At 46.0% G+C, this 24,654-nt stretch overlaps 1 protein-coding gene across 7 annotated transcripts in view; it reads left to right on the forward strand.

Moving 5' to 3' along the window:
• Positions 1-24,654, forward strand: part of LOC146062171 (nucleolar protein 56-like) — a 75,563-nt gene that overhangs the window by 12,621 nt on the left and 38,288 nt on the right. For 4 of the 7 annotated variants that reach the window (XM_083174742.1, XM_083174559.1, XM_083174536.1 and 1 more), the window contains 7 exons: positions 3,798-3,887; positions 7,154-7,265; positions 7,478-7,639; positions 7,819-8,017; positions 9,199-9,386; positions 9,486-9,637; positions 9,995-10,095. In XM_083174742.1, coding sequence (XP_083030868.1) covers positions 3,798-3,887; positions 7,154-7,265; positions 7,478-7,639; positions 7,819-8,017; positions 9,199-9,386; positions 9,486-9,637; positions 9,995-10,095 — 1,004 coding nt within the window. Of the gene's footprint in view, positions 1-3,797; positions 3,888-7,151; positions 7,273-7,477; positions 7,640-7,818; positions 8,018-9,198; positions 9,387-9,485; positions 9,638-9,994; positions 10,096-24,654 lie in introns of those variants that run through there. The other 3 variants (XM_083174603.1, XM_083174650.1, XM_083174697.1) reach the window with 2 other exon arrangements.

Here is a 24,654-nt window from a genome sequence, read left to right on the forward strand (position 1 = left end):
AGGTGGGAGACATTCTTCACAGGAAGAGGAGCAGTAGAACACGAGGACATGCACTGACACTGGGGGGAGGAAGGTGCAGGTGGGAGACAATAGTCACAGGAAGAGGAGCAGCAGAACACGAGGACATGCACTGACACTGGGGGGAGGAAGATGCAGGTGGGAGACATTAGTCACAGGAAGAGGAGCAGCAGAACACGAGGACATGCACTGACACTAGAGGGAGGAAGGTACAGGTGGGAGACAGTCACAGGAAGAGGAGCAGCAGAACACGAGGACATGCACTGACACTAGAGAGAGGAAGGTACAGGTGGGAGACATTAGTCACAGGAAGAGGAGCAGCAGAACACGAGGACATGCACTGACACTAGGAGAGGAAGGTACAGGTGGGAGACATTAGTCACAGGAAGAGGAGCAGCAGAACACGAGGACATGCATTGACACTGGGGGGAGGAAGGTGCAGGTGGGAGACATTAGTCACAGGAAGAGGAGCAGCAGAACACGAGGACATGCACTGACACTAGAGGGAGGAAGGTACAGGTGGGAGACATTAGTCACAGGAAGAGGAGCAGCAGAACACGAGGACATGCACTGACACTGGGGGGAGGAAGGTACAGGTGGAAGACATTAGTCACAGGAAGAGGAGCAGCAGAACACAGGGACATGCACTGACACTGGGGGGAGTGAGGTACAGTTGGGAGACATTAGTCACAGGAAGTGGAGCAGCAGAACACAAGGACATGCACTGACACTAGGGGGAGGAAGGTACAGGTGGGAGACATTAGTCACAGGAAGAGGAGCAGCAGAACACGAGGACATGCACTGACACTGGGGGGAGGAAGGTGCAGGTGGGAGACAATAGTCACAGGAAGAGGAGCAGCAGAACACGAGGACATGCACTGACACTGGGGGGAGGAAGGTGCAGGTGGGAGACATTAGTCACAGGAAGAGGAGCAGCAGAACACGAGGACATGCACTGACACTGGGGGGAGGAAGGTGCAGGTGGGAGACATTAGTCACAGGAAGAGGAGCAGCAGAACACGAGGACATGCACTGACACTGGGGGGAGGAAGGTACAGGTGGGAGACATTAGTCACAGGAAGAGGAGCAGCAGAACACGAGGACATGCACTGACACTGGGGGGAGGAAGGTACAGGTGGGAGACATTAGTCACAGGAAGAGGAGCAACAGAACACGAGGACATGCACGGACACTAGAGGGAGGAAGATTCTATGTTTCTATGTAACCTGATCCCACTACATACAGTCCGTATTGACCCCTGTATCCTGTACTGACCTTCTCCACCCATTATAGAACCCAAATGCTACCTATATCCACCAATGACCCCACTTTACCCACTATGATTCCACTACATCCCCGTTTGACCTTAAATATCCCCTGTACCCCTTACTGACCCCCAAAGATGCCTACTGATTACACAACAGCCATTTTGGACCTCACTATGCTCCCTACTGACCACCTGTACACCCTACAATCCTATGGACTCCACTAGATTCCCTACTGACCCTTATACCCAAACTGACCACTTAGACCCACCACTGAAATAACTACGCTCCCAGTTATTCCACAGCACCCCAAATCACTATCCACTGATCTCCTCCTACATCCTGTTCTGATCTTATTTAGTGACCATGCTCAGTGAGAAATGTCTGGGGACCCCTCTACTGTTTCTGGATTCCATCACATATTGGGCTTTATTCTACTTGACTCGGACAGATGCGTATATCGGACGGCCACCGAGTGTTCTAAGCCCCACCTACCGTCCGACTGCGGTAAGACGCAGAGTAAATGTACCGCAAGTGTATGTTTCATGCAAACACCTCCCCCATCTGTGGGAACCTCCCCCATTCACCGACCATCGACTGATGGACCGAGCGGTCAGGCAGCACCGAGTGCTCCAGACCATTCTGACATTTTTCCATATGAAAGCAGGGATATTGGCGGGCAGCTGGCATCCGGCTATGTCAGATGTCCGCCCCCCACATGTGTGTCACGGTCGGATTACCATATGTACGCCCAGCGTTTCATGGGAACGCCCATGAAAAGCGGGGCGTATGCATATGGTTATGCGCCCAAACATCCCTTCAGGCCCCTCTCCACCCCCTGCTCGGATGGTTCCGACCAATCGTTTTCTGAACGGAACCCACACAGTGTTCGGAAGTGCGCGGCATGCGCAGAAACGCCAAACATCGGCCGTCCGACCACACACGCAACCATCCGACTCAATCAGAATAAGGGCCATTGTGCTTTTGAGATCACACACACACACACACACACACACACACACACACACACACACACACACACACACACACACACACACGGAAGAGAGAGGGCTTCATGGAAAGGGAAGGAAAGAAAGGGGTTAGAGATGGGGTGAAATAGATAGGGTGTCAGGGAAAGAAAGAGGGGGAGAGCATGTCATAGTGAGTGAGGAGAGAGAGAGAGCGAATGTATGGTTAAATAGGTGGGGAGAGGAGAGAGAGATAAAGAGTTGAGACAGAAAAAAGAGGAGAGATAGGGAAGAGGGTGATAGAAACAGTGTTGTGGGGGAATAGAGGATAGAGAAAAGGGGAATGGGAGGGGCAAAAAAGAGGAAAGACGTGGGTGAGGTTTTGGGGGTGATGGGGAATAGGAGAGGGTGGGAAGAGGAGGCAGGTCTCACTACAATTCACTGGTGCCCGCATCATGGCTCTCCTGTTCCCTGGCCGCCGTCACTCCTCTCCTGCTTCCTTGCCATCGGTGCTCCTATTCTGCTTCCCAACCACCACTGTTGTTCTCCTGTTCCCCAGCTGCCGCTTTTCCTCTCCTGCTTCCTGGCCACCACTGCTCATCTCCTGCTGGCCTACTGCCGCTGCTGCTCCTTTCCTGCTCCCTGGTCACCACTGCTCCCCAGCCTCTCCTGCTCCCCTACTCCTCTCCAGATGCCGCTGCCACTGCTCCTCTCTTGCTCCCTTTCCCCTGCTCCCCGGCTGCGGCCGCCGCTCCTCCCCTGAACCCTGGCTGCGGTCGCCGCTCCTCCCCTAGGTCCCTGGCTGCGGCCGCCGCTCCTCTCCTGCTTCCCTGCCATCGGTGCTCCTATTCTGCTTCCCAACCACCACTGTTGTTCTCCTGTTCCCCAGCTGCCGCTTTTCCTCTCCTGCTCCCTGGTCACCACTGCTCCCCAGCCTCTCCTGCTCCTCTACTCCTCTCTAGGTGCCGCCGCCACTGCTCCTCTCTTGCTCCCATTCCATCGCACCCCGGCTGCGGCCGCCGCTCCTCTTCTGCTGCCACCGTCGCTGCTCCTCTTCTGCTCCCCAGCTTCTGCTCCTTTCCTGCTACCGAGCTGTCGCCGCCACTCCTCCTCTCCTGCTCCCCAGCTTCCGCCGCTCCTCCTCTCCCGCTCCCCAGCTGCCGCCGCTCCTCTCCCGCTCCGCAGCTGCTGCCGCTGCGCCTTTCCTGCCGCCGTTGCTCCCCAGCTGCCGCCGCTTCTCCTCTCCTACTCCCCAGCTGCCACCGCTGCTCCTTTCCTGCTGCCCACCATTGCAGCTCCTGCTTTACAGTGCTGGCCACCTGGCTGCTCCACAGGATTGGCTGCAGCAGAGCTCGTCTGTGGTACCCGTTCATTTACTGCATTTCGAGTCTTCAATTTTGATTAAAATATGTCCTATAGCAATAACTGCTTATTGACCAACCTACGGATCCCCATTACCCACCTTCACCTTCTGCACCATCTATGACCATGGGACACCCCTACTGACCTGCTAACGATCCGCCCACTGACTCGGTTTCCTTCACAGGTTGTGCTGCACGTGCTGTACGAGCATGCCGCGGGCTATGCACTATTCACAGCGGGGGAGATGGATGAGCTCCGTATACTGCATTACAAGGTACATCACACTCTGGGCCTTATTCTAGTTTACTCTTAGAGGTAAATTCCTTCTCAAGTGGACAAAACCATGTGCACTGCAGGTGGGGCAGATGTAACAGGTGCAGAGAGTGAGATTTGGGTGGGGTTTGCAGTGTAGAAATAAAGCAGTCAGTATTTTCCCTGCTTTGAAACAAAATAACTCACCCAAATCTAATTCTTTATGCACCCGTTACATCTGCCCCCCCTGCAGTGCACCTGGTTTTGTCCATCTGAGAAGGAATTTGCCTCTAAGAGTGAACTAGAATAAGGCCCTCTGTCTGCATATATACTGTATGCAGAGCCGAATTTCCCATGAGGCACGTGCCTAGGGGCGGCACATGTTTGGGGGCGGCACTTGGATGCCTGTGATGGTACTGTCAGCCCAAAATGTACCAATAACGGCAAAATATCCACTGTACTATATTCCATCTCAAATAGAGTGTAAATGGACAGGCAGATACTGCCCCTATAAACTGTCCTACTTAGTAACTATGTATTCATAATAAAAGATCATGTCACAGTTAGTGGCTTTTTTTTATAAATCCTTTATATTGGCTATTATAAAATGAGGTCTTATAAGTAATCAATAAAAAAAATATATACTTAGACAGGAGGTGGGGGGCGGCGTTATTGTTGTGCCTAGGGGTGCCGTCATCCCTAATTCCGCCCCTGACTGTATGCATAGTATTGTCTGCTCCTCTCCCGTATAGCCATGCACATGGGAGAGGAAATCCTGTGGTGTCCGTTCTCTCCATGCAGTGTGTGTAATGGGTATGGCCATAGGATAGTGCTCCACCTACAGCTACAGAGTTATTACATCACTGCTGCACATACAGCTGCAGCCTCATTACCTCACTGCTCCACCTACAGCTGCAGCCTCATTACCTCACTGCTGCACCTACAGCCTCATTACCTCACTGCTGCACCTACAGCCTCATTACCTCACTGCTGCACCTACAGCTGCAGCCTCATTACCTCACTGCTGCACCTACAGCTGCAGCCTCATTACCTCACTGCTGCACCTACAGCTGCAGCCTCATTACCTCACTGCTGCACCTACAGCTGCAGCCTCATTACCTCACTGCTGCACCTACAGCTGCAGCCTCATTACCTCACTGCTGCACCTACAGCTGCAGCCTCATTACCTCACTGCTGCACCTACAGCTGCAGCCTCATTACCTCACTGCTGCACCTACAGCTGCAGCCTCATTACCTCACTGCTGCACCTACAGCTGCAGCCTCATTACCTCACTGCTGCACCTACAGCTGCAGCCTCATTACCTCACTGCTGCACCTACAGCTGCAGCCTCATTACCTCACTGCTGCACCTACAGCTGCAGCCTCATTACCTCACTGCTGCACCTACAGCCTCATTACCTCACTGCTGCACCTACAGCCTCATTACCTCACTGCTGCACCTACAGCTGCAACCTCATTACCTCATTGCTCCACCTACAGCCTCATTACCTCACTGCTGCACCTACAGCTGCAGCCTCATTATCTCACTGCTGCACCTACAGCTGCAGCCTCATTATCTCACTGCTGCACCTACAGCTGCTGCCTCATTACCTCACTGCTGCACCTACAGCTGCAGCCTCATTACCTCACTGCTCCACCTGCAGCCTCATTACCTCACTGCAGCACCTACAGCTGCACCTCTTTACCTCATTGCTCCACCTACAGCCTCATTACCTCACTGCTGCACCTACAGCTGCTGCCTCATTACCTCACTGCTGCACCTACAGCTGCAGCCTCATTACCTCACTGCTGCACCTACAGCTGCAGCCTCATTACCTCACTGCTCCACCTACAGCTGCAGCCTCATTATCTCACTGCTCCACCTACAGCTGCAGCCTCATTACCTCACTGCTGCACCTACAGCTGCAGCCTCATTATCTCACTACTGCACCTACAGCCTCATTATCTCACTGCTGCACCTACAGCTGCAGCCTCATTATCTCACTGCTGCACCTACAGCTGCAGCCTCATTACCTCACTGCTCCACCTGCAGCTGCAGCCTCATTACCTCACTGCTGCAACTACAGCCTCATTACCTCACTGCTGCACCTACAGCTGCAACCTCTTTACCTCATTGCTCCACCTACAGCCTCATTACCTCACTGCTGCACCTACAGCTGCTGCCTCATTATCTCACTGCTGCACCTACAGCTGCAGCCTCATTATCTCACTGCTGCACCTACAGCTGCAGCCTCATTACATCACTGCTGCACCTACAGTTGCAGCCTCATTACCTCACTGCTCCACCTACAGCTGCAGCCTCATTGCCTCATTACCTCACTGCTGCACCTACAGCTGCAACCTCATTACCTCATTGCTCCACCTACAGCCTCATTACCTCACTGCTGCACCTACAGCTGCTGCCTCATTACCTCACTGCTGCACCTACAGCTGCAGCCTCATTATCTCACTGCTGCACCTACAGCTGCAGCCTCATTATCTCACTGCTGCACCTACAGCTGCAGCCTCATTATCTCACTGCTGCACCTACAGCTGCAGCTGCAGCCTCATTACCTCACTGCTGCACCTACAGCTGCAGCCTCATTACCTCACTGCTCCACCTGCAGCCTCATTACCTCATTGCTCCACCTACAGCTACAGAGTTATTACCTCACTGCTGCACCTACAGCTGCTGCCTCATTACCTCACTGCTCCACCTACAGCCTCATTACCTCACTGCTCCACCTACAGCCTCATTACCTCATTGCTCCACCTACAGCCTCATTACCTCACTGCTTCACCTACAGCTGCAGCCTCATTACCTCACTGCTGCACCTACAGCTTCATTACCTCACTGCTCCACCTGCAGCCTCATTACCTCACTGCTCCACCTGCAGCCTCATTACCTCACTGCTCCACCTGCAGCCTCATTACCTCACTGCTCCACCTACAGCTGCAGCCTCATTACCTCACTGCTCCACCTACAGCTTCATTACCTCACTGTTCCACCTACAGCTGCAGCCTCATTACCTCACTGCTCCACCTGCAGCCTCATTACCTCACTGCTCCACCTGCAGCCTCATTACCTCACTGCTCCACCTGCAGCCTCATTACCTCACTGCTCTACCCTACAGCCTCGTTGCCTCACTGCTCTACCCTACAGCCTCGTTGCCTCACTGCTCTACCCTAGAGCCTTGTTGCCTCACTGCTCTACCCTACAGCTAATAATGCATATTCAGAATGGCCATTAGATCAGCCTAATGCTGTAATTCTATGTTCTGCCTGCAGAAGAAGTGTCTGTTGAAGATGGAAGTGTTCAGCAGCATTGTGAAGCTTGTGGCGTTCTCACCCTTTGTGTCACCCCAGAGCGCCCTGGAGAATTTGAACGCCGTCGCTGAAGGTAACAGGTGATTAGTGTTACACGTGGGGCGTGCAGTGATGTCTAATGATCTGTCAATCCCCTGAGCTGTGTGATGACACCCTGATTACTGAGCACGCCCTGCAGATTTACAGTATTACATGTGGGACTTTTGGGTTTCAGGAGCCCCTAGGACTTGTAGTCTTCCCTTTGGATGTACTTTGGACCTGATGTGTATATTTTCTCATCCACAGGTGTCCTCCATAAGGACCTGAAGCTGTTCCTGGACACCAACATGTTGGCTGAGAGGCAGACGGCTCTGCTTGGCATGAGTGACGGTAATATCGGATCGGCCATCCGGAAGGAACTGAAGATCACATATCAGACCGGCAATGTGGTAGCCGAGGTCATTAGAGGTGAGTTATTGGTGATTTAGCTGCGGTTGGGATAATACCAGAGGTGCTCTTGGTCTTTGCTGTTGGTGAGAAGTTTCCTGGATTATGAGAGGCCCGGTTACTGATGTTGGGTCTGGCCAGAGGAGCGTTTCTGTTCTGATCCCACCCATGTGACAGTAACATAGTATCTCTCTGTGCAGGGATCCGGTTATACTTTCCCTCCCTGGTGAAAGAAATTACCGCTCAGTCGGCCTCCAAATCACAGCTGGAGTTAAGCCACAGCTATTCCGCAGCCAAAGTTGGTGTCCGCAAAAGGGGAGAGGATAACACGATCATCCAGTCTCTCAACTTACTGGACAAGCTGGACAAGGACATAAACACAGTCTCCATGAAAGTGAGGTGAGGACCTCTCCATTGGTGACCAACCTGATTTCGTAAGCAGAGCACTGGTGGGCCAGTTTCCCATTATCCTAATGCTCACCACACATAGGGCAGTATTCAATGAGCATTTTGGCGATGTGTAGCGAATCCTTTTTAGGATTCGCTGCACATTCGCCACTGCTCGCTGCGTTCCGGAGCCTCGCCGGCTCCAGTATTCAACGAGTCAGGGGCTCGCTGCCCCTGACCGGCAAATTTTAACTCCTGCGGCGATGCCGCAGGGAGCCTGAGGACGGGGGCAGGCAGGGAGATGGAAGTCTCCCTGCCTGCCCCAGAACGTTTGTGGGGGGAGGTGGGCTCCCCGGGAGCCAGGCAGCAAAGGCTGCCCCTTGGGGGTGCCAGCAGGGGACCAGGTATATTCACTACACCCGATCATGCATATGTAATGATCGGGTGAAGTGAATATATGAATATCTAATGAGCGGCTCGGCTCCGGCCCCCTGCTGGCTGGTCTGTGTAAAAAAAAATATATATATAAAAATATATTCATAAAAATAGCATGCCCCTCCTCAGAATAAAATTCCTGATTTTTTTTTTTTTTTACACCAAATGTAAAAAATAAAACACTTTATTTTAAAAGTTCACCTTCCACTTCACCATAAAAAGATAGCGATTGCTACTCGGTGAATCATGGCGAAAAAAACCTTGAAATGTATTCGCCATCTGGTCATTGAATAGAGTGATTCACCGTTTTAGTCAAAAATTCGCCTTACAGCACAAAATCGCCATAAAAACCTGGCGAATCAGCCTCCTTGAATACCGCCCATAGTGTTGTCCTTCCCAGTGTCTGTATAGAAAGAGGAGGTAGAGTAGCAATTTCCTCTTTAGGGTCCATAGTGCTCCACATGAGTTTAGTAGGAGGTGCATTGGAGGGGGGATATGTGTTGGTAGGTTGCCCGGAGCACCAACAATTAATCTTTTAGTCCCAGGATGCTCCAGTCAACCTCCTGCACACCACGCCCCATGTTGGTTCTCCGGACAACCACACAACACTTCCCAATGTAACTCCTGTGGACCTTGAGGAAAAGGAGTTAATCATGGTGAGTCTACAATAACAATTCTTTCCGTATACAGGGGCTGTATTGTTACCGGTAACTCTTATATGGGTGGCAGTATTACTATCACTCTTCTCTGCCCTCCAGACATTGGTACGGGTCTCACTTTCCAGAACTTACAAACCTCGTTTCCGATGACTACACGTACTGCCGTATGGTGAGGTTCATCAAAAACCGTATGGAGTTGTCTGAGGAGAACCTGGAAGACATGGAGGAGATTGTCATGGACCATGCCATTGCCCAGGCAATCCTGGACGCCTCTCGAGAATCTCATGGTATGTGCTCCGCTCTTCAGTGATGAGAGGGGTCTCTGCTGATGTGTTGGTCATTTTCCACTGCTTACTGTGTCCATCACTGTCCCAACTATGTTGTAGGTATGAGCATATTGTCCTCTGACCTCATCTACATTGAGGACTTTACCAGCCAAGTCATGTTGATTGCCGAGAACTGGAATATTGTGCATGAAAATCTCTGCTCTGAGATGAGGGAAGTGGCCCCCAGCTTGTCTGCCCTCCTTGGAGAAGAGGTATGTACGTCACATGCTGATTCTGCATTTACATTGCTCTAGAGCTGGGGTAGCCAACTCCAGTCCTCGAGAGCTACCAACAGTTAATGTTTTCCAGATCTCCTCACAGAATCACAAGTGAAGTAATTAGCTCCACCTGTGGATCTTTGAAAATGTTTCAGCTAGTAATGAGTTCACCTGTGCAGCAGGTGTCTGGAAAAAGTGAACTGTTGGTAGCTCTCGAGGACCCTAGTTGGCTACCACTGCTCTAGAGCCACCTTTTGGGCTTCACAAACCGGTTAATCCTCTGAGATCGCTAACTCTACATGGCCCATCCATGTGTTACCTGTCTACTGACCACTGCCCTTATGTCCACAGGGGGGAGCCAGTCTGATTTTTCAAGCAGGAAGCCTGAGCAACCTCGCCATGTATCCGGCCTCCTCCATCCAGCTCTTGGGTTCAGACGAGCCTTTCCACAGGTACAGCTGCTGGGTGGTTGTGATGATGGCAGGTGATTGGGCGCTGGTTTTCACAGTCGGCATATGGCATCTTCCAGCTCATTGTATAAAGAAAAAAAGGAAGAACAGGAAGAAAAAGAAACTCTGGTGGTGTGCACTCCAAGTCCCCTATCTAGAGTTATTCTGTTAAGATTTATTCAATATATATATATATATATATATATATATATATATATATATATATATATATATATATATATATATATATATATATATATATATATATATATATATATATATATATATATTACACACATTTTTTTTTACTTGTGCACAAATTAAATTATTTTCATAACTCTGAAAGATTACATAAATAACCATATTGCTGTGTACATAATGTCAAGATTCCTGCGATTTTATAGAATAGATTGTCAGATACTGGTATAATTGATATACCTCGTTTGTAAATTATTAACAATATACCAAAAAATGATATACCAAAAAATGACCATCATTTAACCCCATCAAATATACCCCATTGATGTGGTGGGTATGTCACTTAATTGTAATAGGGATAAGGGTCTAATCATCGGTCAAAATAATTATATACATCAATTTTATAAAAAAAAAATATATATATAAAAAAAATATATATATATATATACGGTGATTCATCGCGCCCTCCGGGCGCTCTTCACACCGTCGTGAGGGGCTTCGCCCCATTCATAGATGTGAGTGTGAGATGTAGTGTCATTTGGTGAATAATGTTATTTTAGTGAATTTGAGTAGCAGCATAAATGTTTAGAAATGAAAGTGCATATAATTGCAAAGGTGGTGTAGTCTGTGATAGTGTTATGAATGAATATTTTTTGTTGTTGATCGAAAAGTTAAGTAATGTAGATGTAGGAAATATGTATTGAAATAGAAATGTCTTATAAGATAAATGTGAGAAGAGGTTGAAAATTGTGAAGCATTTATTGTAAACATTGTAAAAAGAGTGGAAAGTGCATTTATATAAATAAGGTTAGTAAAGTCACATACTACTACGACATGTTACATTTGGAAAACGTCATGAAAAACCACATTTTTGGTAAATTGTCTATTTTTTGAAAGTAGTTGTCCTTGTTCTTCATTTGGGGTAATGTGGACTTTGACTTGATTTGGTTGTCTTGATCTTGATAAAGCCACGTAAAGTTGACTATGAGAGAAGACTGAAGTTTGTAGATGAATTCCAACGTGATTGAATGTTTGTCCTTGGGATTTGTTAATAGTGATAGCATAGGCTGGAATGATTGGAAATTGGCGTCGTTTTAGGATAAATGGCAATGTGGTATCTGTTGGAGCCAAATCAATGCGAGGAATAAAGACAATGTCACCTTTGTTGCAATCGGATATAATTTTTGTAGTTATGAAGTGAGGTGCTAATTGTTCAATAATTAATCGGGTTCCATTACACAATCCTTTTTTGGGGTTAAGGTTGCGAAGTAGCATGACAATAACTCCCTTTCTCCTTCATACTTCATGGCAGCCATTACATTGGGTTCATCCCTCTCTCCTCTCCAATTAGACAGGTAGTTTTTTCCCCTAGGATCCAGCCCCTTCCTCTATATAATCTGGCACCTCCCCCTAGACCGTAGTCTTTTTCCTGTCTCCTTCTGTCTGTGACAGGTAGTCAGTTAGAGTTAGCTGTTTTGTTTTTTTTATATACCCGGTAGGCTGGTTATGCTACCGGAGACCTGGGCGGGCAGGCTGGCGGTGCCTAAGCCTAAAAGAGTGTCCGGGGGCCGGTGGCAAGGACATTATGAGAAACCCACAGCGTCCCTCCCTGCATAGCGTATGTGAGTATCACCTTTCCGGCGTCTCCGGCGTGGTCCCAGTGTCCGGGTCAGGCTCCGGCTTCCTTCTCTGGGAGGCGCTGAGTCTCCCCGGCAGTCAGGACGGCGTCAGTGGTGCGCGCGTCACTTCCGGCGGATGCACGCGGCGTGCGGGTCACGGCCGCGTGCGTTCCAGCTATGCGGAAGTGCGCGCCAGGTTGGCGCCGGCGGGAGAGGGGGGGACGCTGGCTGCTGCGGCAGCGTGTATTTAAAAGGCGCCTGGTCGGTGTTACAGGCGCAAGGCTATACTGCTGCAGAAGCGTTTTTGGTATCAAGCCAGGATTATTGCCATGGAGGATGCCTCTAAGAAGGGTGTTACACCGCCGCCCAGGTAAGTCCTCTTGCAGAGGACACGCTGTTAGAGCATGCCACTTTTTCAGTCAGATAGTTAGTATCTTTCTTTCTTGTTTTGTAGTGTGCCTTCAGTGCCCAGAAAGAAAGTGGCTAAGACCAAGAATACTAAGATCTGTCCAGGATGTGATAGAGCCTTTGTTGGAGAGACAGTACTGTGTTTAGAGTGTCTGACAAAAAAGGATGTTGGGATGAATATATCAGCCCAGTTAGCTGAGATGAGAGACTGGATGAAGAAAAACTTTATTTCCAAAGAGGAGTATGCAGGGAATAAAAGGTCCAGGTCCCAGACTAGCCTTGATAAAGATGACGGTGATGTGTCAGTGCATGAGGATGCGGACAAGGAGGAGTCTGGGGGCTCATCTGCTGAGTCAGGCGAAGTATTGGAGTTTGACGCATTGTTTGAGGATCGTTCTAAAAAAGGGAGATCTTTTCCAGTACATAAGGTTGTGAAGGATATCCTAGCTAAAGAATGGCAGGGTGTCGACAAGAGAGTGGGGTCGACTAAGAGAATTCAAAAAATGTTTCCCATTGAGGATGAAGAATTCATTAAGTGGTGTAATATACCTAAGGTCGACGCAGCAGTGTCAGAAGTGACGACTCGTACTACCATTCCTCTTGAGGATGGGGCGTCACTAAAAGACGCAATGGATAAAAAAATGGAGAGTGCTCTAAAGAGACTACATATCTCTGCCTCAGTCTCGTTAAAATCAGGGGTGGCTATGGCCTCTCTTTCTCGGGCACTCAGGATTTGGTGTTCTGCATTGCAGGAAGACATACAGGAAAAGGTTTCCCGTGATCAAATCTGCAAGAGTCTTACCCAGGTTCAGCTGGCAGTGGACTATATGTGTGAGGCCTCCTTGGATGGTCTTGATTTTGCAGCAAAATCCCTGACATCGGGGTTGGTGGCCCGTAGGGCCTTATGGCTTAAGTCATGGGCAGCAGATTCCCATTCGAAGAACAAGCTGGCTACATTGCCCTATGAGGGTGCTTTTCTTTTCGGCAGTCGTTTGGATCAGATGATTCAAAGAATGTCAGGTGGTAAATCAGTCAGATTGCCACAGGACAGAAGGGGGAGATTCTTCTCATATTCTTCCAGACAAGCGTATAGACAGGCCAAGTCCTACAGGCCAGGCAGGTCTGTCCGAGACAGATACGCGCAGGGGACATCCAGAGCCTTTTTTCGGCAATACGTCAAGAAAAGAGGCGAAAGTTCGGGAACCACACAGAAACAGTGACGGTGGTCCCATGGTGGAGCAAGCCCAGGTAGCGGGAAGGCTGTTGGGCTTTGCTCGCGTCTGGGAACAAACCGTCCGAGACAGATGGGTTCTGGAGGTAGTCAGGATTGGCTATCACCTAGAGTTCATGTCAAGGCCAAGAATGGCGAAATTTTGTGTTTCAGAGATCCCAGTTTCGGAGATAGAAAGGGAAGCTCTAAATTTAAGTTTAAAGGGACTCATCGCATCAGGAGCAGTGGTGAGAGTCCCGGAAGAAGAGAAAGGAGCCGGTTTTTATTCTCGTCTCTTCATAGTCAGCAAAAGTTCTGGAGGTTACAGAACTATATTAGATTTAAGAAAATTAAACTTGCGCATAAAGAAAAGAAAGTTCCACATGGAGACTACAAAGTCGATCCTGATGGGGCTGGAAAGAAACAATTTTATGGTCTCCATCGACCTAAAAGACGCCTACTTCCATATTCCCATTTCCCCAGACGACAGAAAATATCTGAGATTCTGCATAGGTCACGATCATTTCCAGTTCACCTGTCTGCCCTTCGGCCTCACCTCGTCACCAAGGGTCTTCACCAAAGTTCTGGTGGTGTTGATAGAAGAACTGAGGAAAAGGAAAGTCATGATATGGGCATATCTGGACGATCTGTTGATCGTGGCACCTTCAGAGGAAGAGGTGGTCACAGCAAGAGACTACACCATTCAGTTTCTTCAAGAACACGGGTGGCTGTTAAACTGGGAGAAGAGCTGTCTAGAGCCAACACAGAGTCTCCAGTTTCTAGGAGTGCTGGTGGATACCGTGAGGTTTCAAGTATCTTTGTCCACGAAGAGATGCGAGAAAATCCAGCAGCTAATCTCAAAAATCTACGAGGAAGATCGCGTACCCCTCAGGTCAGCAATGAGTCTCTTGGGGATGATGGCGTCCACGGTGGACATAATCCCATGGGCCAGATGGAGGATGAGGCCTCTCCAGTGGTCCCTTCTAGATTACTCGAGAAGACTGGTGCCGCTGGAAAGGAAGATAAAGATCTCAGAGGCAGCCAAAGAATCCTTAAGATGGTGGGAGGCCGATCAGCTAGTGTCAAGGAAGTCTTCACTGGCAAGTCCCCGTTACAGGGTGATCACCACAGACGCCAGCGCCACGGGTTGGGGGGCTCATGGTCTGGACAAGACATGTCAAGGTCTGTGGTCCCGGCACGAGTCAGAGTTCTCCTCCAATCACAGAGAACTAAGGGCCGTGTGGAAGGCAATAGAATTCTTCAGCGAAGATATCCGAGGGGCGCACCTGCGCATTTTTTCGGACAACGCCACTACCGTCTCTTATGTCAACAGACAAGGAGGTACACGGAGTCACGGGCTCTTAGAAGAGGTGCGAAACATCATGTGCTGGTCCGAGGAAAACCTGTTGTCCATTTCAGCGCTCCATGTTCTGGGGGAAGACAATCAGCTCGCAGACTATCTGAGCCGCACAAGCGTGGTTCCTGGCGAATGGGAACTGAAGGACTCAGTATTTCAGGAAATAGTAGAGCAATTCGGTCAACCGGAGGTGGACCTCATGGCTTCAGCAGTCAACAAGAAGTTGCCACAGTTCTACTCACGGTACCCGGCTTGGGGGTCGAGCGGAGTGGACGCCCTGTCGCAGAGTTGGGAGTTTCACCTGGGGTATGTGTTCCCTCCAATTCCCCTCATTCACAGGACATTGTGGAAGGTCAGAACGGAGGGGGTCCAAGTCATAGCTATCCTTCCCTACTGGCCCAGGAGGGCTTGGTTCCCCATGTTAGAGAGCATGGCGATTGCGGGTCCAGTGTTTCTTCCAGTGACTCAGGATCTGCTCAAGCAGGGCCCAGTCAATTGCGTAGAGCCTCACAAATTGAATTTAGCGGCCTGGAAATTGAAAGGCGGCAATTAAGAGACAAGAATTTATCCCCAGAAGTCATTGAAGTACTTCTCCAAGCGAGAAAGAAAGTATCGTCAGAGATCTATTACAGAATATGGCGGGTGTTCGCAAAATGGTCCAAGGGCAAGTTCATCTTTCCTAAAGCAAACATTCCTCAAGTGTTACAGTTTCTTTGTGACGGGCTTAATAAAGGGCTGTCGGCTTCAACACTCAAGGTCCAGATTTCGGCACTGAGTGCGCTGCTAGACAGGAAACTAGCGGAGCATAGCTTAATTAAAAGATTTTGCCAGGCTCTCAAGAAAATCCGGCCTAGGGTTAGGTCAATAATCCCCCAGTGGGATCTTAATTTGGTTTTGAATGGACTAATGGAGGCTCCGTTTGAGCCACTGGTCAGAGCGAAGCTAAAGTTTCTAACATGGAAAATGTTATTTTTAGTTGCAATAACTTCAGCAAAAAGAGTGGGAGAGATTCATGCTCTGTGCATTAAAGAACAGTATTTGAAGATTTTCCCGGATCGGGTAGTGCTGAGGACTAGGCCGTCCTTTCTACCCAAAGTAGTTTCCTCAGTTAATTTAAGTCAAGAAATAGTTTTGCCTTGTTTTTTCCAAAATCCTCTGACGAAGAAAGAGGAAAAATTGCATACCTTAGATGTCTTGAGAGCTATCAAGATATATCTACACAGGACTACGGGGTTCAGGAAGTCAGAAGCATTATTCGTGATTCCCCAGGGGGCAAAGAAAGGTTTGGCTCCGTCAAAACAGTCAATGTCAAGGTGGCTAAAGGAGGTAATTGCATTTACTTACAAGAAGGTGGGGCGTGAAGTTCCCGAGGGTATTAAGGCTCACTCGACAAGGGCAATGGCGGTTTCCTGGGCGAGAGAGGCCAAAGTTTCGACTAAGGAAATTTGTCAAGCAGCCACCTGGTCTTCCTTGCATACCTTCTCTAAGCATTATGCATTGGATGTTGCGGGCTCAAGCTTTGGAAGTGAAGTCCTTAAGCAAGTCTTGGCTTGAGGTATAGTATAACCCACCCTACTGCTTTGGTACATCCCAATGTAATAGCTGCCATGAAGTATGAAGGAGAAAGCAAGGATTATACTCACGATAATACCTTTTCTTCGGAATACTTCATGGCAGCCCAAAAATTTGTTGGCCCTCCCTATTTGTGTTTTTTCCCTAGGATCAGGACGGAGACAGTCAAAGACTACGGTCTAGGGGGAGGTGCCAGATTATATAGAGGAAGGGGCTGGATCCTAGGGGAAAAAACTACCTGTCTAATTGGAGAGGAGAGAGGGATGAACCCAATGTAATGGCTGCCATGAAGTATTCCGAAGAAAAGGTATTATCGTGTTGAAATGTTGCCATAGGTGACTGGCTTTTATGCAGCATTCAATAATTTTGTGTTCCTTTTGGCACAACAGGAAGTGTCTGTCTAAAATCACCTCCTAATACAATAATTTTGTTTCCAAATGGTTTGGTGGTGTTCATAATTTCCTGTAGAAGTGTGTCAATGCATCGAAGACCATGTTTGGGGAGCATAGTTATTTCATCAATGAGAATGACAACAGCTTTCCGTAATAGTTCTGCTTCTGGGGACGTTAGTCTCATGCAAGAAACGGATGTATCAAGTAGTGGGACCGGTAGCTTAAATCCACTGTGAACAGTGCGTCCACCTTTGAGTAAAGTAGCTGCAATTCCTGTGGTAGCAAACGGCAATATAATGTTACCTTGACCTCATATATATGCAATGAGCGTAGTGTATAGGAATGTTTTTCCGGAACCTCCTGGCCCATCAACATAAAAGCAGTGGTTGTGACTGTATTCATTATGTACTGCCATGACGATGGTGTTGAAAGCAGCTAACTGCTGATTGTTAAGCATTGCAATGTTGTGATTAGCTAAATTTTGTTCTTCAAGGACATTATATGCTTGTTCTTGTGGTGCATTTCCGGTGGGAATTGGCAAGCCAAGCAGTTCACATCACAATCCATGTTGTTGTAAAATGGAGTTAATATGGTGGAGTGCTTTGCTTTGGGCTATGTGTTGTGTGGTATTGTGCTGATAGTCAAGAGTGAACTGAATAAGGTGATCTTCCCACAACCGAAGTGGTTCAGCAGGCTGACAAAAGCAACATATGTAGACAAACATTTCTCTTAACTGTTTAGGCATAATGTATGTGGCTGCATCTGTTAAAGAGTTATGCCATTCGTTATCTGATGCCAGAAGTCCATGTGCTAAAGCAGCAGCTTTAAAGGATTCACAAACCACACCATTGGCAGTTTGCAATGCTTGGAAACTGATAGCCCCAGGAACATGTAGCAGTAACATGCGAAGGTAAAAGCGCTCTTCATTTTTGATACTAACGGTAAACATGCGTGCAACAATTTTGTCTCCACCGCGTTTTCTGGGTTGCCAATTGCCATGTGTGAAAACGTAGTAATGTGGAATTTCTGAGTACAGTCATTGTTGTGCATGTGTAGAATTAGCATTGAGGTTAAACCATGCTTCAAGTTTGGTTTGTGTAGTTTGTGCAGCAGAAAGTGCTTTTATTTCCTGACCTGGTTGAAATATGATTGTTTGCTGGTTGGGGAGATGTATTGGAAGTCTGATGACTGTGTGAGAGCGATCATGCATTAATGATTCTCGTAATCGCCAAATAGCTTCTGGTGGGCTTACATAGCGACAGTCAATAAAATTGGTAATTTCATTGTAGTGAAGTTCTGCTTCGCCATTTGGTGTAATGGCCACATTAGCACAATCAAAGCCTTTAAATATGTATTTGTATATGTACTTAATAGATGTGAGTGATGTGCATATTTCCACATTGATGTGAGCATTGTACTTGAGTGATAAGTATGGATTGTACGGTACCACATTTTGGTTTGACATAAGGTTACCTCTAACTTGTACTTGTTCGCCAGGTCGACGTTGGTAAAGAGGATAGGCATTAATGTTTAAAGTGGTTTCAGTAATAAATGGCTTAGGAAAAAGCTTAGAACATTTTCCATCTTTCATGCAGGGTGCACGTGGATATTGTGTGCCGCATGGACCATGTAGCATACAACGTGTGATAATGTTGCGCAAGACAGGATTGTCTTTTGATGGAATTTCTGCTGACACTAACTGATTGATTTTGGAGACTGTGTTAATTTTGTCCTCTGGTCGCAGTGTAAGAAGTATGTGTGCATGTGGTAGTCCCCTTTTTTGGAATTCAATGGTATATACAAAAGCTTTGGCCTGGCCAAACACTGCATGCTTTGTTATATCCTTGTTAAGAGAATGTAGCTTAATTTGAAAAACACGTGCTACCAAGTCTGGTCGATCTGAAGTTTGTTCGCCGGCTCATAAGTTATTACACACACACACACACACACACACACACACACACACACACACACACAATGGCCCGCCTCTGTCCCAAGTCTCCCTATAGCCAATACTGCTCACTTTTGCCCTAATCCAGCTGAATGTTATTCAGAGTGTACAATAGTCACAGAATTGTATCAGCATGCAAAGAACAAGTGAAACATTGTAACCATTCAAGTTCTAGCACTCATTCTGATAGCAACATAATGTCAATTGTAAAGATTTTAAAAGACATTTCTGTCTGGATCTTATATTGGTAAGTAGCCCATTCACCTCTGCATATTTATATTAGAACACATGTAGACGAATAGCTTTTAAGCAGATCTCCCCATACGTGTAATAAATAACAAATCACAGTACCACTTTAAAGATATATGGAAGACACTCCTGGGGCAAAGAGCAAAAGGGAGGGGGGCGGACACAAAAAACGGACCACTTCCCTACCAGAAGTCAGCGGCAGCCTGAACTGAGGCTGACCGCGGACTTCAGAGGGGGGTCCGGTTACCGGTTCTGGACGCTGATTGCACGTGTCTCCTGTTGCTTCTGGTGGAGTTCCGAGCAGAGTGGAGACAGACAGCCGGTCACGTGAGCGCCCACGTGATCGGCACTTCTTGTGACGTACGTTTCGCAGGAGGCTTGTTCACACGGCAGCGTATACAGGCTGCCCGCTATGATTATATATATATATATATATATATATATATATATATATATATATATATATATATATATATATATATATATATATATATATATATATATATATATATATATAATATATATATATATGTGTAACCAATCTTAGTGCTGCATTGTTTGATTGGCATTTGCCTTGCCAATCAAATTAATCATTTCAGCACGCTATTATGTGCTTAGAATTAAGAGCATAACAGCTGTTTCTTAGATCATATGTAAAACTGAGGTTTTTAATAATTTTTTTAATCCAAAATCATGATTGGTTCCTTAAACATAATTATTTGCTGGTTTGTAATCCCATATTTTATTTTTATTTTTATTTTTGTTATCCATTTTTAAAGGTATTTAAGTTATTTAAAGGGATAGCGTCATTCAAAAAAACGTGAAAAGTTTTTTTATTAAAGATCAACTTATTGTGTTATTTATTGTGCAGAAAAAATCTTGGAATAATACATAGAGATTGAAGGCTTATTGACCACGGGAATTTTTATTCCAACAGGCTACTGTCACCAATGTTATATATTTTTTTTTTTTCTCTAATTTCTTGATTTACTATAGAGATTTTTGTTTGTAATAGTTTATTTTTAATTGTTTTTATTTGTGTTTTTTTATCTGTTTTTTTATATGTATAACATATTATAACAGCTACTAATTATCTCAATTGACCCCTACATATAGGACCTCTATCCAAGGAAAATAATTTGTGTACTTATGTGCAAACAAAACAGGTGATACAAAGAATCGTCTGTCTGTCTAATATTAATAAGGGAAGGTTGTGAATTTTTTCTTATTTTTTGTTCATTTATTACTACTCAATAAAAAATGAATGTGAACATGAGGGGCATTGTAACTTGCCTGGTGTGAAGTGACCAATAAGCTGCAAAGTGCTATTGTAGAATAGGATAACTAAAAATAACAGAAATTGTGTAATGGGGGTTCTAGAGATTCTTTGTAGTGTATTTCTTTCCTTGTGCATAATTGGAGAGTTCTGTGTCCATAATAATGCTTTTCTCATATGTAACAATGCCTTGTATCTTGAATTTTGACGATTGTCTTGGTGACCGTACATGTTGCCATGTTCTATGTTCATATTGTCGGAGATCGGAGGAACTGAACAGCCCGAGATTACGTTTGTTAGAGAGCAGATTATCAATCTATCTAATTATCTCTCGTACATTCAGGAAGCTTGATGGAATATTGATGTAACTTTTCCTGTCATGAAGATGCTGTAATTGATTTCTTCATTCATACCCTGTGGATTCAATGCTCCTTATATGAATGTCCACTGCCCTTTCTTTTTTCAGCAAGGCTTCAGTAAGGTCACCTCCCCTGATTCCCAAGCTGACCTTCTCCAACCCACAGACTCTGAAACTTTTGAGGGTTTGGTCACAAAATGTCTTGCGACTGATATTAACTTCTTACAGTTCATCAAATCTGTTTCCCCATTATGAATGGGCACCACCTATTCTAATATGCGCTTTTTCAGGGGACGCGTTGTCATCCCGACATATCGTAGCCCACATCCACATGTTATACAATGTATGACGCCTTCTGTTTTGCAATTGATGTAGTTACGGAGTTGGATGGGTTTGCCGTACTTGTCCACAATGTTGTCAATTGTATGCATAAATTTGGAGGCCTTACATTGGCCGCATGGGTAGGTACCCTTAATCTGCTTGATGTGGCTTTTCTTGTAAAATGGCTTTTCACCAATTGATCTTTAAGGTTTTTTGCCCTACGCCAGCTCATCGATACTCTTGGACCCAATTTCTTCGCCAAGGTTGGATGCAAAAGAAGTACGGACCAATGTCTCTGTATGATCTCTTTAACAGTTTTCCACTCCTGGAAAAAATCTCCTACGAAACGTATTGTATTGTCTGATCCTTTTCTTTTTGTTTGAAGATCAGCGTATCACGATCTAATTTCATAACGTTTCTCATCGCTTTCTTTGTGGATGTGTGGCTGTATCCTCTTTCTCGGAGGTGTGAGATAAGTTCTTGACTCTGGATATTAAATTGTCGGTCTTCAGAACAGTTTCTTCTGAGTCGTAAAAACTCCCCTTTTGGAATATTTTCCACTGTGGGTGGGAAGTGGGCACTCGTTTGATGTAATAGGGTATTTGTGGCGGTATCTTTTCTGTACAGTTGCGAGATGGTTGTTCTCATCTTTGTATATTTTCAAGTCTAAAAAGGCCAGTTCTTCTTGGCTTATAGTATGAGTGAATCTCAGATTCAGGTTACTGATGTTCAGCTGTTTTATGAACTGGAGAAGAAGTGTCTGATTTCCTTCCCAAATGAAGAAAATGTCGTCTGTATCTTAACCACATCGCGACATATGATGTTTACGTCTCATTTTCTTCATTGAACACCACTTCTTTTTCCCATTTGCCTAGGAAGATATTTGCATACGTGCCGCCCCCATCACTGTGCCCCGCACTTGGAAGTAGAAGCGATCGTTAAATGTGAAGACATTATGATGTAGAATGAATCTCAGCAGCTTAATCAACAACTGCTGAAATGGTTCTTGTCCTTCTGCATCCATAAAGTATGTCCCAGCTTCTATTCCGTGGTTATGTTTGATTGAGGTATATAGGGCCTCTACATCTAGTAACACCAGATATTGATTATTGTCCAGACTGATATCATGGATTCTACGCAATACATCTGCAATATCTTGTACAAAGGAGGGCAAGTTAAACACAAAATGTCTCAAATGGATATCAAGAAACGTACATGCCTTCTCCGTCAGGCCACCCTTTCCCGACACAATCTGCCTGCCCGGAGGATCTTCTAATTTCTTATGCACTTTTGGCAACATACAATACAGTAAGTGGGCATCTTCGGGTTATTGCATTGCAGGTAGCTGTATTCTTTAGCTGTGATAGTCCCCTCTGCTTTTGCCTCATTGAGAATACAATGATATTGATTTTTGTAATTCTCTATTGGGTTGAATAAGGTGTACCTGTAGCACATCTCGTCATTAAATTGGCGATATGCCTCTCAGATATTTTTCTTTTGACCAGATGACCACGTTGCCACCCTTGTCACTGGGTTTTACAATAATGTCCTGCCAATCCTGTATCTCCTTAATTGAACTTCTCTCTTGTATATTAATGTTAGAGCTTTTCAGGTACCGATGTTTGTTGCAGTGTAATCGGTCAAATTCTTGTGCTATAGACTTCATGAAAATCTGAATTTCTGGACTAATGTTCTCCGTAGGAAAGAAGGTCGATTTTAACTTTACTTGTGGTCTGCTTCTACTTGTTGTGCCAGTTTGTGAGCCAAATAATGATTCTGTATGTAATTCTTCCCGTGCCAATATGGCTTCCTGTTCTAAATCACTTGTCTGTGCGAGCAATGAATGCTCAGCATTTTCATCTGTCATCAATTTCCTGCAGAATAACTTTAACTCTCGCTCCCATTTGAATCTCTCGAATTTCTATGTGGGAGAAAAGGACAGTCCCTTTCCCAATATGTCCATTTGGATCTCACTTAGTACATGTTCGGATAGGTTAATCACTTGTAGTTTTTGAGTATTCGGGACTTGAGATATATCTTTAGCAGAATTCCCAATGTCTGCTGAATTAGCCTGTAATCCAGCCTGGATGGTATTTACTGGAATCGGGGTATTCGGGTAGTCCTTATGGGGTACCGTTGTTGTGATGTTTCCCATTGCTGCTGATTTCTTGGATCTTCCTCTTCCCCACCTCGTATTCCTCTTCCTCCTTTTATTCTGCCCCTCCCTCTCGGGGAAGGGGGGGGGGGTGTCCCCTAAAAAATGCTGATTGTAGCCCTGTCCTCCTCTTGGGAATCTCCACCCTGGTATTCTCTCTTGGGCTCATTGCTATCATCCGCCGAGGTCTCTAATTCAGAGGAAGAGTACTGGTCTTGGGCTCCATTTTTAAAATTGGGTTTTAGATCTTATATTCCATTTGAAGAGTCTCCCAGATGAGAAATCCTTTTTGTCCCTTGCAAACTTATTCCTTTTCCGTTCTATAATAGTTTGTTCGTAACTTTTGAGATCTTCTTTGTTCTTCTCAAAACATCTTTGTTATTGGTTGTCCTTTTCCCATGGTTCCAGTTTTTTGCTGAGGTCCTCCAGATTTTTTTCACATTCCTCCAATACTAGATTATCGTGCTTGATTAGTATTTGCATCAGTTTTTTCCCATTTGGTTTTCAAATTATCACTTATCAAACTAAAGGCAGGGAAGACTTTTGGTCGTAGACTCCTTGGTACGATTTTGTTTTTAATATAATTTTCTAAGGTCGTCAAGTCCCATGAGGCCCTATATACCGCAATCAAACATGACCACGGAATAGAAGCTGGGACATACTTTATGGATGCAGAAGGACAAGAACCGTTTCAGCAGTTTTTGATTAAGCTGCTGAGATTCATTCTACATCATCATGTCTTCACATTTAATGATCGCTTCTACTTGCAAGTGCGGGGCACAGCGATGGGGGCGGCATGTGCCCCCACGTATACAAATATCTTGATGGGCAAATGGGTAAAAAGTGGTGCTCAATGAAGAAAAAGAGAAGTATACATATGTCGCGATGTGGTTAAGATACATCAACAACATTTTCTTCATTTGGGAAGGAAATCAGACACTTCTTCTCCAGTTCATAAAACAGCTGAACATCAGTAACCGGAATCTGAGATTCACTCATACTATAGGCCAAGAAGAACTGGCCTTTTTAGACTTGAAAATATACAAAGATGAGAACAACCATCTTGCAACTCAACTGTACAGAAAAGATACCTCCACAAATACCCTATTACATCAAACGAGTGCCCACTTCCCACCCAAGGTGCAAAATATTCCAAAAGGGGAGTTTTTACGACTCAGAAGAAACGGTTCTGATGACCGACAATTTAAGATCCAGAGTCAAGAACTTATCTCACGCCTCCGAGAAAGAGGATACAGCCCCACATCCACAAAGAAAGCGATGAAAAACGCTATGAAATTAGATCGTGAGACTCTGATCTTCAAACAAAAAGAAAAGGATCAGACCATACAATACGCTTTGTAGGAGATTTTTGCCAGGAGTGGAAAACTGTTAAAGAGATCATACAGAGACATTGGTCCGTACTTCTTTTGGATCCAACCTTGGCGAAGAAATTGGGTCCAAGAGTATCGATGAGCTGGCATAGGGCAAAAAACCTT

Source organism: Crinia signifera, chromosome 1, assembly GCF_055691185.1.
Source record: "Crinia signifera chromosome 1, ASM5569118v1, whole genome shotgun sequence".
Taxonomy (NCBI): domain Eukaryota; kingdom Metazoa; phylum Chordata; class Amphibia; order Anura; family Myobatrachidae; genus Crinia; species Crinia signifera.